Genomic DNA, 19,731 nt, shown 5'->3' on the forward strand with positions numbered 1-19,731 from the left:
AGCAATGAATCCAATTTGAGCACTGAGGCTTGGAGTGTGGCCTAAAAACAGAAAATGTCAATAATGACCCATTTAACTTGATAAAAATAGCTTTCTGAAGTACACTGAGACAGCCCCTTCCTTCCTTCCATCCACGCCATCAGTTATTTGTCCAAAAAAAGATCAAAAATCCACCTGTACCTGCGTAAATCCAGGCTTTCTGTTGGGCCAACAAACATGTCTTAATTACAGAGGCATGCTGAGCCCCTTTCTGATCTTCAGGGGATGAAAAGAAGTCCAATTACCTTCAACTCAAAAAATATGGGATCAGTAGCTGAGCAGAGGATTAAATCAATATTATGGTCCAATCTAAGGCAATGCTTCAGTAACAAAGCAGAGAGTAATGGAAAAATCAAAGCGCTCAATGTTTGGACTCTCCAACATTACTCATCTGGCCTCCTGAATGGAGTCTTATCTCGTCATGACAACAGCATACAGAGAGAGAGAGAGTAATTGCCATGGCAACAGGTCACCTTGAAATAGAGTAGCTTATCTTTACCTAAACTTGCGCTGACGCAAGTTTTAAGACATGTCACGACTGCTACGCTGTCAGGTTCACCAAACCTGACAGAAAACCTTGTTCACGTCTGACAGCGGATTTGAAGTAAAAGAAGAACATGGTCGCCACTCGGTTCAGTCTCTTTTTCTGCTGTGTATTTGTGTCAGTCACCAGCTGACATGTGACCCAAACAGCAGAAGGATATTCCTCCAGGATGCTGAAGCAGATGACTGACCTCCATACGTCAAGATTGTAGGAGGCTTTGATCGGCGACCAGATCGTCTTCATCGTCTCCTGTGTCGCCTTTTTCTTTCCTTTCTAACTCCTCTCTTTCCAATCATCTGTTTCCACCTTAAAAGAAAAGTTCAGTTTGAGAGTCAAGGCCTTTACACCCCCGGGGCGTGATGAATAAACAATATGAAAATGCAAAACACTACTTACTTTTGTGAAAGGTAAGAACGGAAGGAGTGGATCTGGTCTGTGCTACCTTTGTCAAGGTTGAAAGGAGTAATGAATTTAGCCGTCCTGGTTCGGACTACAGAGCCTCTGTGTTGTTGTTTTATAAATGTAGGCGCAACTCAACCGGTTCCGCGCAATGTGATTGGTTGATGCCTTTATTTGCAGTGCAAAAACTCAGAATATCAACCTTGTTCTGGAAAAAAAGTGTTGCTTTTTCGCAGCGTAATATTCTGCTCATGACAAAAGCAACAGCAAATATTGACGTGCAACCTCGAAAGTAACACGTTATTTTTTTGTTTGTTTAATCTGCACAAAAACAGAAAGACTCTGCACGTAACCACCTGAAAAAAACAACAATTTATTATTTTTACACCTCAGTTTTTGTATGGATTAAACAAATAAAACATAACGTGTTATTTAATGAGCTTTAGAGGTGCTGGTAGGCGGATTTTGTTACCCTTGGAAAGCACTCGATTTGACTGTTATCAGCTCATTAATTGTTCGTTATCAGTCGTTATAAGCCTCATAAATGTGGGTCAGAAGGGGCAAACTTAAAAAAACTTAAAACCAACATGTTCTAACACGTAAAACAGAATGAAACATTACATTTTTAACACAAAAAAACAGCTGATTTAGGGTTAGATAACAAAACCAATTAGTTAAGTTAAAGGCCCCTGACTTTTGCTCCTGTTATAATTACTACGGTCACTAGAGGTCGCTGTCGTCTTCTTTTACTCCTTCATTTAGTGATCGCCCATGTGAATTGATGATAAAACCTACTAGTAGGTGTAGCAGGCCCCTACTGACCCACATCTATGGGGCTTATGATAAACTGATACTGATACAATACTGATAACGCCCATTTAATGACCTGATAACAGTCTAACCGGCTGTGGAAAGAGCCAAGAGCTTTTCCCCCGTTTCCAACCGTCTAATTCTCAGTAAAAAAGTAAAGTGCATTCCCCAAAATGTTGAACTGATCCTTTAAGAGTAGCATTTCTCCATTAAAACACTATTTGTCTCTCTGAAGTCGGCATAGACAGAAAGATAAATGCTTCTACAAAGAAGAGGCACACGTGCATGTTCATCCAAAAAGGCTCTTTAATTGGTCTAAGTGATTAATTACAGGGTGAGGGAGCCAGGTAATATAGATACTAGAATAGCTTTCAATTACCTCATTTAAATTTGATCATTGAACAGTTAGAGGGGATGGGGGGGAAAACAGGGATGATGAGGGAATATAAAAGAGTGGAAATGAGAAAGTGATGAAAATCTTAATATAGGCCAACCGATAGAGTTAATACAGTAATAACAAATATTTAAGTAAATCGGCGACAGCTTTACAAAAAAGAAAAATGTGCTAGAAGTGTGATTAGAAAATTTTAAGAGTGACTATAAATTCCTATCATATGTAGAATACATGAATATGACACTAACCAGCCTCAAATAACACATTTTCTCTATATTGATATATTATTTAGATGCAGAATTTATTCATTGTGAGGCCCTGTGTGATGTTGTGCTGTACTGCAGCCTCGTACTGAGACCCAGTGAGGAACAAGAATCCATGTTTAAGACACCTAGTGCTGGTCAGTGCTGTCCCGATACTTTCATCATTTTGCAGATTGTGTTCATATGGACTGCTTTCACAAAGTCTCCGCTTCCTCTGACTCATCACTAAATGACGACTTGAAGGGTTTAGCTCCAAAAACGTTTATAAATCTTTCAAAGAAGTTACCTGAAATTTATTAACAGATGTCTCAAAATGATTATTTCATCCTAGAAAACTGCTGCTCGTCTGTGTCTGGAGTCAAAATGTTTTAATATTGAATGTCTTATTTTGGAATTAAACTCTTCACGTGTGCGTCGCAGCTGTCGACACAAATCTTGCTACAGTGGCTGCTTGTATTTGGTGGCTGTATTTAAAGAGACAATCCCCTTATTCCTCCTCCTCCTCCCCCAGCTGTAAACAGTTCATCTACTCGACGACACCCATAAATCCCAACCCATCCACGATAAAATATGCACAACACACACACACAGCATGAAAACTCTGGTTATAGTTTAACCATGCGCCAACACCGTGGACTGTTGTAAATCTTAGTGCACGTTAAAGCACAGAAAAACACACAAGCGTCGTAGGAAAGTAGCAAGTGAGTAAAACCTGCCGACCCCAGCTTTCCACACCTTTTTCTCGAGGATAAATTGGTAACAGTGCAGTCTTCTTATCTTACCGTAGTATACATCAAAAAAAGTCCTAAACATCTGTAAAAGTTGCAGACCCAAACTTCTATTCTTTAGCACACAGAGTCACATAGAAAATCAACAATTACTTCAAGTTATAACTTCTCCCTCTTACATTAATCTACCCACTCCCCACAGCGGATATTTTTAAGAGTCTGGTCCTCTGTTACTCCACAGTATCCATCTTTAGAGGTTCTTTTGGGCTCCCATCAGACCTCAGACTCCAAACTGGACACTCGTCGCCAAGGACGAAGTACACAAGGGCTCCCCGCAGGCTGGCCCCCTACTCCCTGACCAGCAAGGGCCTCTGATCCAGTCTGGGATCCCTGATAGATCCCATAGGCCCCGTAAACACTGTCCTGGTACAGCAGAGCCCGCTGGCCTCCACATCTCCCGCCACCACAAGGCAGCAGCTGGCACACCGGGCTGTTGGAGGCATGGCTGTGGTGCTGCAGGTCTAGGGGGCCGTGGTAGAGGGGTAGTCCAGGGTACGAGTTCAGGTAGTGTGCGTACTGTCTGCTGAGCAAGCTGGTGGCTCTCCGCACCATCCCCCGCCCTAGCCCAGTCCCATGTCGCAATGCTTCGCCGTACGTGGGGAGGTGGGTGGAGTGGGAGTAACGCAGCTTCTGGCCCTTACGCCCAATGGGCTTCCTCTGGTCCTCCCTGATGTGGAGGTAGGCCTGGTTCCGTGGGAGGCACAGGTTATTTCGAAGGTGGGCAGGGTTGTAGGGCTTTGCAGGTGTGTTTGGTGTGAGAATGCATGGGAACAGGTCTGGCAGGGTGGAAGGTGATTGGCTGGACAGGGATGACTGGGATTCGTCCAGATGGCGCATCTGCTCGCTGCCCCAAGTCGCTTTAAGGAAAGAGGGGCGGCGGTGCCGGCGTCTTCCTCTTAGCACCATGTCCTCCGGGGGCCAGGAGCCGTAGTTCTCGACCCGAGGACACTTCATCTCCCCTGAGTAGAGGTTGTCAACGCTGGGGGCCGAGATGTGGTTCTCCTGGAGGTGATTGGCTTTGAGCTCGCTCAGATAAATGGGACTTTTCTCATTCTTTTCCTGGTCCCTGTGTTGTCTCCTCTCTGAATCCCCGTCCTCACACTGGAAACTCTTGGACCTCCTTTTCCGTCTCGAGAAGCCCGTTTGGATGTGCTGGTTTTGCGGCGAGGAGACCGGGTGAGAGGCGTAGATGTCAGGTAGCTGGAGATCGTTGTAGGGGATGAAGGGCGAGTGAGGATGAGTGTCTACGTATAGTCTCCCCGTGGTCTGGTAGTGGTGCGGGTGCTGATGAGGGAGTGGCTCGCCCACGGCCAGGTGGGGGCTGCTGAGGCTGGACACAGGAAGTGGCCGGTCATACAGACATGAAGTAGAGCGAGTCGGTAGCGTGTAGCGCAGCGGCGTGGGCCTGGTCACACGCCGCTGCTGTTTCAGAGAGGTGACAGCAGTGAGAGGCGGCGTCAGGGGGCAGTGGTTCTCCGTGATATAAGCAAATCCTCCCGGTACGGTCTCCATGGCGATTTGTGGAATACGGACAGGCAAGCTGCCGCCATGACGGCTCAAGTGCTCTATGGTCTTGGTGGCGTTGTCCAGAGAGGTCTCAACATTGGCAGTGGAGACCAGGTCCTTGGCAGTACGAAGCATCTTCAGCATGTTTGCTTGAGCGTAGTTGGAGGTCAGGTCAGGTTTGGCCAGACCAGATGAACGCGTAGGCTCCTCCACGCCATTGTAACAACTGTAAATACCCTGAGAGGTGTGACAGAATGATAAAGAAAGAATGAGAGAAGAAGAAGAGGAAAAAGAGAAGTAAATCACCTAATCACTGGTAATTAAATCAATAAACTGTTTTACCTTGAATCAACCAAGCGGCCCTAAGGGGATGATTTCACAGACAAAATTTCAACCTAACTAATAAAACCTCCACTGGCAGTTAAGTAAGAAACTGATTCTTAATATCTCATTTTATCACCGAGGCAAGACTTAGTCACAAATTCATTATGCATTCTCCCGGGACTCAAAGAAAAACAGTTTAAGCTGAGAGGATTGCCCCAATAAATGCACACGGACACGACACACACACACACACAAACACCTAAAGTCGCCTGCAGAACAAACCGTCTCTAACTGCACGGACAAACACAGAGCCAAATCCCATGACTGCTCTCTGCTTACAGTTGGCTGGGAGATGCTGAAAGAGCCAAATTTAATTTGGCCCTTGGGGCCGCCCCGTACGGATTAATGATCAGATAGTCATTTAGCCGTTAATCTGATAAAACCCAGATCCAGGCACAATGGTGTAATTACACGGCAGAGGAGCACAGAGGCTGGTGTCCGTAGACATTTCCCCGGCTGCAACTCCAGCCAGAGCTTTTTGCCTCAATAACCACGTTCCCAAACAACGGCATCAACAAACCGGGGTACTGATTTAGGCTAATTGCAAATGAACATTAAGCAATCAGAGTTAAATGCAGAGTAAACACCAGAATTAGTGCAGCTTCTACTTTTATCTCTCCCCTCCCCTCTTATCCTTAATAACAATGCAGTGCCATTTCAGTTAATATTTTAACAAGGCCCTCTAATGATACCATGTAATTACATGCAAATACACACCCATTTGTGCTTATTTATCATCACATAAAAGCCACTTCATGTAAAACAGCATATTGCACTGAAAAAGCAACCAAACAACCAGAGTCAGAATAATTAACCAGCCACTCTTTCAATCACTCAACCGAGCTGCTACTCAACTCATCCAATTACAGCCAGCCAATCAGACACTTAAATAAATAATCAATATGGAAATCAGTGAAGCAATTTCTCTTCCATGAACCAAGCAGTCAGCAATCAAACCAACCATAAACAACCCAACTAATCAAACAAATGACTAATTTGCAAATCTCACCCTGCTGATGGCCAACAGGAAGTCCAGTTTGTGCGACTTGCGGAGCGAGTGTCGTAGTTTCCAGTAAAGCAGGTGTTCCCAGGCGAAGACCAGCAGGCTGAGGCCCATGGCCACTAGCAGCATGTAGAAGACGCCCGCCATGTTGTCGATGTCCAGCTTGCTGCTCATCACCTCGTTCTTCTCGTTCTGGCAGATGCCCGACAACCACACCGTCTCCAAGCGCTGGGTGTCTCCTGGAGGGACGGAGGTTTACGGGAAGAGAAAGAGAGAGAGTATGAGATGACTTGACAGAGTGAAGAAGAGGAAGAGATATGATGGCTTACAATAACCTGAAGATAACCATCTCTGTGGTCTTGGATGTATACAGAAGTCTTTGGACAATTACATGTTGTTTTTGCTCTACACTCCACTATATTGGATTTGAAATTAAACGTTGATCATGATGTTAAAGTGCTGACTATGATGTTAAATAAAGTTGTGATATTTGGTATCAAAGTCTTTGCAGTGTCTACGACCCACAGGCATCAGCAGACACTTGGTATTATTTTGGGCAATGCTCTGCCAGGCCTGTACTACAGCCATCGTCACTCATTGCTTATTTCAGGGGGCTTTGTCCATTTATGCCGCGATAACATCATATTTGAGTGGATTTCCAAGTGACGACGTGTACATCATGTCAACATCCAAGTCGTACCTATGACTGGGAAACTGACTTAAATAATGTGGAAGGGTGTCAGCCAAAGTCGAGGCAATTAAAAGCTGATTTAATGGATATAGTGATCATGCACAGTATTTTTTTAACCCTTCAACAACCTTGAATCCACAGTCTTGAATTGTCCGGTGTCAGCAAGCCCCCAGGAAGTGCACCGGGCTTTGAAGCAAACTTCCGTGTCCATCACGTGAAACTATTGGACCCAAAAAAGGCTTTTTCCCATGGACGAAATGGGAAAGAGACGTCTGTAACGCAGCGGATCTTTTTTTTTTTCAGGTGAAATCAACTTGAAAAAAAAATCTGATTTTCTGATTTCCTTATTTTTTATGATTAGTATCCTTGCCCTACTCTGTTGTCTAAAATTGGGTGATAGTAGGTACGTACAAAATGAGCTACATGTCCTTCATTACAAATACCCTCAAACTAAAGCTGAGAGTCAGCACTAAAACCTCTTCAACCCCACTGATCCATTCAAATGATCCCAGAGATTTCAGAGATACGCTAATATGCTGACGACTGGGCGAAATATGTATAAAATGATGGCGAAAACATATACCACATTGCCATTGGATTAGAACTGCAACGATTAGCCAATTAGTTGTCAACTATTGACTTAATCGGGAACTATTTTGATAATCGGTTTGAGTAATAATGATTCTCTGATTCCAGCTTCTTAAATGTGAATATTTGTGGACAAAACAAGTCATTTGAGGACGTCATCTTGGGCTTTGGGAAACACTGTTCAACATTTTTCACCATTTTATGACATTTTATGAACTAAACTAATCGATTAATCGATAAACAATGAACAATGAAAATAATCGTTAGTTGCAGCCCTACATGTGATCAAATGGTGCAGCATCTAAACCACAGGGTTCTTGGGATTTCATTACACACACAAAAAGATATACATACAGGGAATATACTGTATGTGTGCATTGAAAAACGTATAAGCTTTCTGGCTGCATACAATAATCTTGTCTTTTTCATGCTTTGCCGGTGTAAAAGCTTTTCAACATGCCAACAAAGCTCCTTTTGAGTGAGAATAATTTATAGTGCTTTAACACATCTCCATTAGCTACAGTATCATTGCCACATAAGCGACTCCTCGGGGCCTCTGAACAGGTGGCCACCTCTTGAGCTGCGTCCTCCCCAGTGGCCTCCAGAGAGCACGGCCCATTTTATCTCTCACTTAGCATATGTTGACCATAAACACACTAGTTCTTATATCATCATGGAAAGCTCAGAGCGAGTGTGTGTGTGTGTGTGTGGTGGGGGGGGCGCTCTTAAGCTCTCAGAGGAGGGAGGATATTAATTCCACACCGGCGGCGGTCGTGGTGAGTGTGTTTGTGTGTATATAGGTAGTGTGTGTAACGGAGATAATCGTATCCCTGACACTCCCTGCTGTTGTGCAGGATATTAACTCTTCCCTGTAAGCCCACTTCCCTGCTGACACAGCACACACTGAACTGGACTGACTCCATTTCCATGCTTCCCATGCAGCGTGCCAGTCAGACAGGAATAAACACAAACAGATAAGAGTGTACAGTAAGAGAGTGAGTGTGTGTGTGCAGGCACGGGTTGGGTATTATATCATGTGAAGGTTTTTTTTTTTTTTGGATCACCGTCTCCGAGGAACTGCAGCAGCGCCAGGTCAATAAGCCGTTTCCAGCGGGAGTCCTTCTGCAGAGCGATGCCGTATCCCGTGGTGGCGAACACTTTCCCGCTGCCGATGGTCACCAGCTTGCATCCCTCATCCTTCCCCGCCATGTAGTTCAAAACGGCAGCGTCGTAGATGAAGGCGTCCAGCTTCCTGCATGGAAATAGATTGTCTTCATCTGAGAGAATATTTAGCTCTTACAAACACTTCAATAAGTTCTTACATACATGTTAGAATTTTATTTATATCTCTTCGTCTTAAAGGATCATGCAGTATCAGATATTGAGATATATCAACGGATATGAAAATAAAGGAAAACTTTGGTGTTAGATTAAAAGTCACCAAATCACTAGAGTTCTTAGGATTCATCCTCTGGTGACCATGAATGTCTTTACCAAATGTTTTGGCACTCAATCTAATCGTTGTTGAGACATTGACATTGCAAGAGCCACGCTGCTACGGAGGACAGAACCTGCTAATATAAAAAATAAATGAATAAATATTTCTGTTTTAATTTGCTTCTTTATTTATTTATCTTTGTATTCATGCCCTTATTTATTTACTCTTCTGTGTAATTTTCCCTTTTATTTTCATTTAATTTTATTTATTTATTTTTTGCATTTATTTTATATATATTTTGCATTTTTTATATTTATTTTAAATGTATTTATTTATTTATTTTTTAATTTCTACATCATTTTCCCTTTGCATCTCACCTCTTATTTATTTCCTCATTTCCTTATTTCTGTATTATTTTCTTTTTACATTTCTTTATGCATTTCTGCCTCATTTGCAAATGAGCGGGAAAATTAAACAAAAGGGTAAATAAATAAGGGAATTTAAAAAAAGAAGAATAAATTAAGAACCAAATTAAAACAGAAATATCCATTTATGTCACATTTTATCAATTACTTAATGTCTACATTTATTTTTTATATATTTTTTGCTACATTTAATGACATTTATTCATTTATCGAGTCATTTATTTATTTATTCCTTTTTTGATGTTGGCAGGTTCCGTCTTCCATACTCCGCTAATATGGCTAAAATTAAAGGTGACAAAATGTTTACACTGATGGATTAACTGTTCCAGACAACTGGCACAAAGAAATCAAACAACATAAAGTACAATAGGCTATACATAACTTGTACTTAATGGGTTCAAAATGTGCAAAAATCGCTTCAAGTGTTTTGAGCTTGTTCTCAGTGAAGTTTGGACATTTGACAGCACTTTTCTATACAAAGTAAGATTTATTTCATCTAAAAATACACCCATCACATCGGCCTGAATCACAAATAGTTTCTACAACACAAAGAGCTGCTGTATCGCCCAAATTATGATCGTTATTACTGTAGCATCTCGTGTCTTCACTGGCAGGAGGAGCAGTTAAATATAACCTCTTATAGTGTAATATTAAGTTAAAATGTTTGTGAGACTGTACCCGGTTTTGAGGCTTTCTAGAGCTTCTTCCACCCCCTTCTGGTTGTACTTCGTCATGTGCTGGTGCATGTCGGGGTAGTTGCTGCGGATGTTCCTCTCCGTGCTCCCGTTTGGGACCGTCCCGAAGCGAAAAGGAGGGTAATGCTCGTGTGGTTTCTGGAACTGTAGGGAGACACAGGATGAGAGGCGAGGGAAGAGGGGAGAAGATATGAGAGATGAGGAGAGGGAGACGAGAGAATAGAGGGAAGAAAGGAGAAGAAGAAGTTTGGTAAGGAGGAGAGGAGGAGAGGAGGGGGAGAGAGAGAGGAGGGAGTAAGGATAAAATGGAAGGAGAGGAGAGAGACTGAAGGGAGCGAGAGCAGAATAGGGGAGGATGGGAGAGAGGAGGAGACGACAGAGAGAAGAGGGCAAGAAAAGAAAGGGATGAGAGAGATGGTGACGAGGTAAGAAGAGAGAAGAGGGGAGGAGAAGAAAAACAAAGAGAAAAGAGGGATTTTAAAAGGAGAGAGGTAAAGGAAAAGGGGGAAAGAGGAGAGGGTTTGATAAGACAGAAATGGGGAGGAATGAGAGGAGAGTAAGGAGAAGAAGGGCAGGAAGAAAGGGGAGAGGGGGAAGGAAGTGTGGAGGAAAAAAGAGAAGAGAAAGCAAAAGGAAAGTAAGGGAAAATAGAGGAGAAATGGGAGGAAAGAGGAGAGAGACGAGGAGAAAAAGAGAAGAAGAGAGGAAATGAAAGAGGTTGAGAGCAGAGAAGAAAAGAGGAGAAGAAAGTAAAAGAAAAGGAGATGAAATAAGACGAAACAAGAGTAAAGGAAAAAGAGAGGTGAAATAATGAAATGAAAGAGAAGAGGAGAGGAAAGGAAAGAGAGAGGAGAAGAGGAAATGAGAAAAGAGGGGAAGAAAGGAAAGGAGAGAAAAGGAAAAGGGAGGAGTAAAGCGAAGAAAGGACAGAGACGATGAGAAAAGAGAGGAGGAGAGGAAAGAGGAGAGAGGAGAGGACGGGAGAAAAGAGGAGATGAGAAAAGACGGGAAGAATGAGAGGAGAAAAGAAAAGAAAAGAGAGGAGAAATAATGAGAGGAAAGGAAAAAGAAGAGGAGAGGAAAGGAAAGAGGAGAGAGGAGAAGAGGAAATGAGAAAAGAGGGGAAGAAAGGAAAGGAGAGAAAAGGAAAAGGGAGGAATAAAGCGAAGAAAGAGGACAGAGACGATGAGAAAAGAGAAGAGGAGAAAGAGGAGAGGAGAGGAGAAAAGACGGGAGGAACGAGAGGAGAAAAGAGAAGAAAGGAGAGGAGAAGCAATAAGAGGAAAGGAAAAGAGGAGAGAGGAGAGGAGAAAAGAAAAAAGAGGAAAAATAATGAGAAGAAAGAGAAGAGAGGAGAGGAGAAAAGAGATCAGAACAGACGAGAGGAAACGAGAGAAAGGGAAAAGAGAGGAGAAAACAGAAGAGAAGAAAGGAAAAGAGCGAAGAAACGATGAGGAAAGAGGAGAGGAGTAAAGAGGGGAGGAAAGGAAAGGAAAATAAACAAGAGGAAATGAAAAGGAAGGAGAAAAGAGGAGACAAGGAGAAATGAAAGGCGAAAGTAAATAGAAAGGAAAGAAGAAAGAAAAGCCAGGAGAGTAAAAAGGGACCAGAATGAGGACGTGGGATGGAGAGGAGTAAAGAGGACGAGGGACTACTCAGTTAAATGAAATCCATTTTAGAGTCATAGATTGATTTAATCAGCAGCCGAACTCGGTGCAGTCTGAATGGACAGGACACCGTTCAGCTTCACCTCCACCTGATTAAACCTGACATCAGTCTGTTTGAATCATTTCGCTGCTCACAGATGATCCTAATCCACTGGACCCGGATCGAAGCTCACATTTCAGGAGCTGACGCATTAATACGTCTGTTCGACTGTAAACAGGAAGGATCTATTCATCTCGGTTACGGCGTTGACCTTTTAGAGCCGAGCGCAGATGAATGGGCCCAAAATCACAATGTGAGCGTGTTCGTGTAATCACTCCTCAGCTGCAACTGCAATGGATTCAGTTGAGAGGCTTCGTCTTTAGAATCAGCTGTTCGTAACAAAAGCAAACGTCAGAGGGAAGATAAGAAATTAAAGGTTCTCATTTTTTCAAGTCTATCTTAAAGGTCCCATATCGTGCTAATTTTCAGGTTCTTGCTTGTATTTGAGGTTTCTACTAGAACATGTTTACATGCTTTAATGTTCAAAAAACACATTATTTTTCTCATAGTGTCTGTCTGAATATACCCGTATTCACGCTCTGTCTGAAGCGCTCCGTTTTAGTGCATTTCAATGGAATGACAACAGAATTGTGTTGCTAGGAAACAGCTTGGGGTCCATGTTTGCATCCTGTCAGCTGTTGTCATTCACATCCACTGCAACAGGAAATAAACTGGGACACATTATGTATGTTTACGTTTAAAACTGTGAAATGGTCTTAATATTGTAAATTTGTGACATCACAAATGGACAGGAATCCTAACGGCTTGTTTCAAATGCACAGTTTCTTAATACGGGCTGTGTGTATTTCTCCATGGATTGAGTGTTTTGATACTTTCACAGTATTTATATATCACTTAAACCTGCTTTATAATATAAACGACATGAAAATCTCACGTTTTACAATATGGGACCTTTAAAATAATACTCACATACAGGTATGTACAATGAAAACATTATTAGTTGCTGTTAATAATTAATGAATATTTACTTGGGTTTAAACGGAACTTCTCTTTTTCCCTGTAGTTAGTACCGCGTTAGTAAAGCATGAACAAACTGGTGCTGCTCATGAATTGGTGGTGGATTATGCAGCTGCCAGTGTAGTCGTTCAGGTTGACCACATTTAGAATCAGGTGTTATTATTCTCGTGTCTATTCAGATCAGGTTCTGACTATCCTCCGGTCCCGTACGGATCGGAAAACGTATTCATGCTTGTCAGGTTCGAGATGGTTTTCCACAGTTCTGCTTCGGATCGGGACTTAGTCAGGGTTAGGGAAGCTGGAAAGCATTGAGAGACGGACTGAATCATTGATTTATATATCTTTTCATGGCATTTATTGACAATAAGGAAAAACTATAGACTTGCTTTATCCTTTAAACCTGCGAGATGTGAACCCATCCGGCCTACGACCTAAACCCGCCTAATCCTCCGTCGTGTAGGATCTCCGAGTGAAGGGGCAGCTGAGGTTGTGCTGTGCGGGGTAATTTATATTAGTCCCCTTATGCTGTGGGACATAATGCATCTGCATAAAGTTAATATAGTCAGCTAATACAGCCATAGATCACTGAGGAGGCACGGCTGATCCCTGCCGGGGAGGTGTTTTCACTATCTGTGAAGAATGAAATGCTTTCTTGTAAAGCTCCTCTGAGGCCCTGTTTCCAGGTTTAGTGTGTGTTCGTGTGTGTGTGTGTGTGTGTGTGTGTGTGTCACATATTTAAGTGGTAGAAAAAGTCCGTAGGTGTTGTTTTTCCTCCGTGGCTCGACTGCTTTTAATCGCTTGACATTTGGCGATCTTGTTTTAACAGTGTGAGCGAGACGAGCGACGGAGACGGCACACGGGGAATATTGATAGACGGACCAAAATACTGACAGGACAAGTGGAGACTCAGACACCATCTGTATTGACAGAAGGCAGTAATTGATTAGTCATTCATGCCACCGGGCTCCCCACTGATAGGAAAAGGACAAAGACGTTCACAGTGAAGTCCTTTTACTTGACTTCATCTTGAAGGCTTTTTGGCGAGTCTTTTGTCTCTCTTCCGTTCATGGTGTATTAGTCGATGCGGAGCGATGAACAGAGAAAAGAGGAGATGATGGAGCTGGACTTAAAACACAAAGACGGGGGTTCGCTCCATATCTCACAGCTCCACAGAAACAGCCTGCTTCCTGTACGTCTGCGCGGACTTTCAATAACCTCATAATCGCTCCGAGCTTATTATTCCGAGTGTTGTTTATTCAGTCTCTTACCTTCTTGTCGGAGAGCCCGGACACCGTGTCGATATATTGCTCCTGGATCATGAAGGCAGCCAGGTTGGCAGTGTACGAGGCCAGGAAGATGACAGCAAAGAAGGCCCAGACCAGCACCATGATTTTACTGGTTGTTCCTTTAGGGTTTTCAATGGGGACCGAGTTGTTGAAGACGATGCCCCACAGCAGCCACACTGACTTCCCGATGGTGAACGTCGGACCGCCAGGACCTGAGGAAGCAGAAGGAGGAGGGAGTCAGACAGGCTGTTTACGCGTTACGAGGTCTTGTATTCAATATGGAGACATCTCCAGCCCAGAGTGAGAAAAGACGGGGCTCTGTAGAGGAATTTCTTTTAAAACATATACTTCTTCGAGTAAAACATATCTACTGTTCTCCATGTCAGTATTCAAGAGCCATCTCATGCCCTTCTGCAAGCGTCCAAACAACAGAACACTCTCACAGCCTCGGCCTCGTCTCCATCGCTCTCTGCCACCGCTGCTCATGTGCAGCAGCGGAGGGTGCCGCCGCCATCCATCACACTTCGATTAGCGCAGCCACGAAATGCTAATTAAAACCTGGAAAATGACCTTTCGGACCCGGAGACGTGGCACGCCCTGTCAGCGCTGCATTACGGGATTGATTAGCCCTCTCTCCAAAATCCTGTTGAGGAACTCTTTATCGTTGCGGGACGTAAAGAAGCAGCGGCGTGCACGGCAGGCCGAAGTGCTTAGGTGCAAATTAAACTAAATATGATAAACATGGGATGATTACTGTAGTGGTAATTCACTCCTCTATCAACCACTGTACTCAGGAGGAATTAATTCTACCAGTAAAAGTGAAACAAAGAGGTTTGAAACTCACTTTTGGCGCTGACCAGACTGCGGTTGTAGCCGACTGGACTGAGGTATTCAAACACAAAAACTGTCACGGCCACCACGGTCAGGCACATCACAAACATCATGACCCAAACTGCTGGGCTGTAGGGCTCTGGAGGAGGAGGAGGAGGAGGAACAAACATACAGGATTAAAGTAAGTCTCTTTTGTACTTCCTGCTTCTAAACCTCAGCCTGTGATGGGGGTCCCCATATGTGGAAGGAGGATAGCAAAGAGGAGAAAATGAGAAGACAGAAATACACTGTTCGGGATTTTGTGCTGAATTTTGTTGTTTAGGGTTTGGAAAAGGGATTTAGGTGTGTGTGCGGCACGTAAGGGGATTTAGTTGTAGGCTACAGTTATCGGCAGGATAAAAGCTTAATGTGAAAGTTTCCTGAAGCGTCTGCAGAGACAGAACTCGTTTAAGTAGGCCATCCTGGGAGAGAGTGAGAAGGAAGATGGCAGCAGCATTGGCAGACACGTACTGTACATGAAACTCCAGGATGTTATGACCGGTTTGAGCCAACAATTGGATCGAGGAGAAGCAGTCGGGTTTTTTTTCTTACCAAGAAAGGCAGATGGGGAAACCGTCCCGTTGCTGCGGGCGACCATGACGCTGATGCCGGTCTCAACAAACGGCACGGAGAAGTCGGTGATCTCCGAACGCTCCTCGTTGATAGTGAGAGAGCCGATGGCCATGTCAGCTCGTCTATACACAACCTGAGAGAGGAAAGACACAAAATAGATTAAAGCACTGTAGAGAAACAGTGAGACATCGATAGTGGTCGGCGATGTAAAGACATTCATTCATTTCATTTTGACTTTTTTATTTATTTTCATTTTGTTCACACTTGTTTTCTGAATTTAGTTTTGACTTTTGCAAGTAGTTAATATTTTTTTCAGGGCTGTCAAAGTTAACATGATAATAACACGTTAACGCAAACAATATTTTGGAGGTTGTAGCGGGCTCAGTTTTAAAGATAGTGATACTGACATCATATGAAACATCATATAAAAACCTAAGGAATCCATTGGTACCAACCATGTCATACTAGCTCGTCGGGAAGGAGGTTAAAGAACGCTCCAAACTTGTGCTAAATTTTTTGTGAGGAAAAATTGGCATGGCCATTTTCAAAGGGTTCCCTTGACCTCTGACCTCAAGATATGTGAATGAAAATGAGTTCTATGGGTACCCACGAGTCTCCCCTTTACAGACATGCCCACTTTATGATAATCACATGCAGTTTTGGGGCTAGTCATAGTCAAGTCAGCACACTGACACACTGACAGCTGTTGTTGCCTGTTGGGCTTGAGTTTGCCATGTTATGATTTCAGCATATTTGTTATGCTAAATGCAGTACCTGTGAGGGTTTCTGGACAATATTTGTCATTGTTTTGTGTTGTTAATTGATTTACAATAATAAATATATACATACATTTGCATAAAGCAAGCATATTTGCCCACTCCCATGTTGATAAGAGTATTAAATACTTGAAAAATCCCCCTTTAAGGTACATTTTGAACAGATAAAAAATGACATTAATTAATCATGGATAATCATGGGATTAATTTTGATTAAATATATTTTTAGATATTATTTTATAAATGTTAAACAGCCTTCATTTTTTTATGTTATTAATTATAATTTTTTTATATTATTCTATTTTTTTCTTTCTTTCATTATTTTTATTTTTTTTGCATATGTATTGATATCATATGTCACTGCCCAATCGTATGCTGTGTAGAGGAAAATTCAAATAAGTAGATCGCAACTTGAAAACATGCTTTCCTGTATTTATTCTACATTTGTACCAAACTGACTAACTTTGGTTTCTGTATAATTCTGTAAAATAGACCTGAATGAGTATTTTATCACAACTTCCCAGTGTCCCAACGGACACGCTGCCAAATTCTGAATTTCATGAGCAAATCCTTTTTGAACATGGAAGCCACGATGCAGCAAACACTTTGTGCTCTACAGTAAGGAGTGACTCTAATAACGTCTGTCTGCAGAGATATATACAAAAAATATTTGTCTCATCATCCGAGCATCCGGAGAACTGCATCTCAGGAGTGATCACATCCAAGCTCACTTTTCTGAAAAGCAACGAATTTTGCAGAGAGAAATGTTTTTTTTTTTATAAATGTAACACACACACACACACATACACACACACATTATATACAGATACAGACCCGGAGCAAAGAGCCTGCAGGCACAGAAACACAAGCAAGACGGCTCTCCTGAGGAACACCTGTTCAGGGCGTTTCACTTTCAGATGCGGCCGTGTTTGATGTGGCTCTGTGTGCGGCAGAAAAGTGTGTATTCGCTCCACATGTGTATGCATTGCCTCACGCCACTGACCTAGATAAAAACCCATCAAAGAAACTCTCTCGGCCGTGCGGCGCTAGTGTCACTTAAGACACTGTGCATCATTACTGCTATCCACCAACTGTACTGGAGTGCGGAGGTGGGGATACGTGTATAGTACTGTCCTACTGTGCTACTTTGAGGTACTTAAACCACTAAATCTGTGTGACAGTGGTACCAATAACTCTATATTTTACAATTAAAACATGAGAAGCTGATAAAATATGACTGCTGTTGGATAGAAACCTTGTATCATCAACATTTCAACTTTTCAGGAACCCAAACATAAAATCTTAATCTTCATAACACAGTGAATTTAGCCGTTATCTAAAGAGTTTTAGAACTCAGTTTGTAGAGCAACATGTCGTCCTTCGACTGGTCTAAATGCACAATAACTGGTTTGCACACTTTATCCTACCCCTTCCATGGGATTCATGATTTAAAGCTAATTTAAAGATTTGAAAGCTCTCGGTGGAATTAAACTCATACTGAAGGAGAGCTGGTGGCAGCTGTTTTGTTGTTCAGTAAATCATATTGCAATTTTGGAGCATTTACATCAACACTTTTATGTGTTTAGGTATTTTTTTAAAGGTCACTTGTAGTGATGAACCGAAATCTGTCCTTCCTCTCAGCTCTACGAAGTTTTTTAGCATCTTTAAACTCGTTGTTTTGATTTTACAGCTCACAGATTTTTACCGTTTTTGTTCATTCTCATCGCTTTCATCAACTTTATTACCTCCACCAAGGTCGAAGGTCTAGGAAGGAGGTTATGTTTTCACCAGTGTTGGTTTGTTGGTTTGTTGGTTTGTCCGTTTGGAGGATTACTCCAAAAGTCCGCAATGGATTTGAATGACATTTTTTAGAGGGATGGGGTGTGGCACAATGAACAATCCAATAGATTTTGGTGGCGATCCGGATCATGATATTTTTAAGGATTCCGATCAGCCTGAGCATTAAAACCACGACCAAAACCACTCTTTTGGGTAAAAATAACTCTAGAAGTGGCGTTACTTAATTACACAACTTACGTGACAAACCAATGTTGACTTCTGGTTTCACACAGGGTACGAACAGCGGCCTCCTGGGCAAAAGTCTCCTGTTTTTTTAACAGTTTTTTATCTACACAGGGAGCAGGTCCTCTTCACGGAGCCAGCCGCCATGTTTCTACAGTAGCCCAGAACACTGGCTCTAGAGAGGGCCATTCGCGTTTTCACGTTTTAGCGTCGGCTACCGTAGTTCTCCTCCTGCTAGATGTTTTACTTTTATTGTGTGACTTTGTGTTTTGACTTCATGATGCTAAATTCATGGCTACAGTAGCCTAGGTATTTTATAAAAAAGGTATTCTTATATTACTCCATGCAGTTGGTCAACATGTACTGCTGTTTTTGGCGATATCTAGCATGCTGAACACTTACCTCTAATGTAATGAGGGCATGTCATAGCCCAAAGCTACATTTATCTTATTAAGATCTGTGGATGAACATTTTAAAAACACCTTGCTCTAATAATTGTCTGTAGATTGCCACCAGGCGACTCAGCCCAGCTGCACCAGCTGCTGCATTCAGGGATTTATCCTCCTTTAAATAACTCAGCAGCCCTCAGTCTCTCACCTCCCCGATCATGCCGTTCCAAGTCCCACGGACCAGCTTGCCATGTTTCCCGTTGGTGACCAGGTAGAGGTCGTAGGAGAACTTGATGGTGCGGGACAGTTTCTTCAGGATGTCTATGCAGAAGCCCTTGCAGCACAGTTTGGTGTAGGACTCCACGTGGCCGATAACGCTGAAAATAAAGGATGAGAAAAAGCAAAAGTTTGTTTTTAACATCTTGTGATCAAAAAACCTCTCTGTCTCTCTGGCAGCTGGGACTATCTTTAGCTTCTTAAGCTGTTGTTTTGCTTTGTTCCAGAGAGTGGGTGCTAAATAGTCGCGGGCTCTGATGCTGACAGTGACCATTGTCTACGGCAGCGAAGTGAAGGGCAGGCGATGGCTGGTTCATTAGCTAAAATCAATGTCTGCTAACAAAGTGTCAATGGAGACGGAGGAGATGCCGAAAAATTGCAAACACACACACACACAGAGGGAGTGTGACAGAGCCAACGGTGGATGGTTGACTGACTGTGATGGCCTCTAATCAAAGGTCATTAAGGTGTGGAGCAGGAGAGAGTCTTCTCCGTGGCCTTGCTACTTAATGGGGTGTAGAAGAAGAGAACAGAAGGACAGGAAATGGTGAAAACATAATAGAATGAAAAGTAACAGAGAGACACTAAAAGCAGCAGTTGACAATGAAAGTTAAAAGCAGATAGATTGAAAAGGACGTCGACAAACTTCCTGTGTGCAATTGAGATAACCTCAGCGTGTCAGTGAGTCAGCGTACGAGTGGATAAATGAGCGAGACGATGAATGAAAAAGAGTCAAGCAGTTGATTATTTTCAAGAGTTCATTTGAGACAAATGTTCAGTGTTTTTGAAAGGCTGGCTTCTTTCATAGGAGTCAATAGCTCCGATAAACGCTGCGTTAATTAATTGCTGCAGGAGCTGGCCACCTGTCGTCATTATACACACTCCAC

At 42.7% G+C, this 19,731-nt stretch overlaps 1 protein-coding gene and 1 long non-coding RNA gene across 3 annotated transcripts in view; both read right to left on the minus strand.

The window, feature by feature from the left end:
* Window positions 1-675: 675 nt before the first annotated feature.
* On the minus strand, window positions 676-1,039 carry LOC119479097. The gene is made up of 2 exons (XR_005204607.1): window positions 980-1,039; window positions 676-889 (listed from the first exon to the last, which is right to left on the minus strand). It is a non-coding gene; the product is annotated as an uncharacterized LOC119479097 (long non-coding RNA).
* Window positions 1,040-2,074: 1,035 nt separating this feature from the next.
* Window positions 2,075-19,731, minus strand: part of LOC119479765 (glutamate receptor ionotropic, NMDA 2C-like) — a 57,038-nt gene continuing 39,381 nt past the window's right edge. Inside the window, exons 8-15 of one of the 2 annotated variants that reach the window (XM_037755693.1) lie at window positions 18,777-18,945; window positions 15,361-15,514; window positions 14,783-14,908; window positions 13,921-14,150; window positions 9,951-10,111; window positions 8,474-8,661; window positions 6,137-6,369; window positions 2,075-4,980 (exon numbers count right to left, since the gene is read on the minus strand). In XM_037755693.1, coding sequence (XP_037611621.1) covers window positions 3,451-4,980; window positions 6,137-6,369; window positions 8,474-8,661; window positions 9,951-10,111; window positions 13,921-14,150; window positions 14,783-14,908; window positions 15,361-15,514; window positions 18,777-18,945 — 2,791 coding nt within the window. In that variant the 3' untranslated portion in view covers window positions 2,075-3,450. The remainder of the gene's footprint in view (window positions 4,981-6,136; window positions 6,370-8,473; window positions 8,662-9,950; window positions 10,112-13,920; window positions 14,151-14,782; window positions 14,909-15,360; window positions 15,515-18,776; window positions 18,946-19,731) is intronic. The other variant, XM_037755692.1, reaches the window with a different exon arrangement.

Source organism: Sebastes umbrosus, chromosome 20 (assembly GCF_015220745.1).
Source record: "Sebastes umbrosus isolate fSebUmb1 chromosome 20, fSebUmb1.pri, whole genome shotgun sequence".
NCBI lineage: Eukaryota > Metazoa > Chordata > Actinopteri > Perciformes > Sebastidae > Sebastes > Sebastes umbrosus.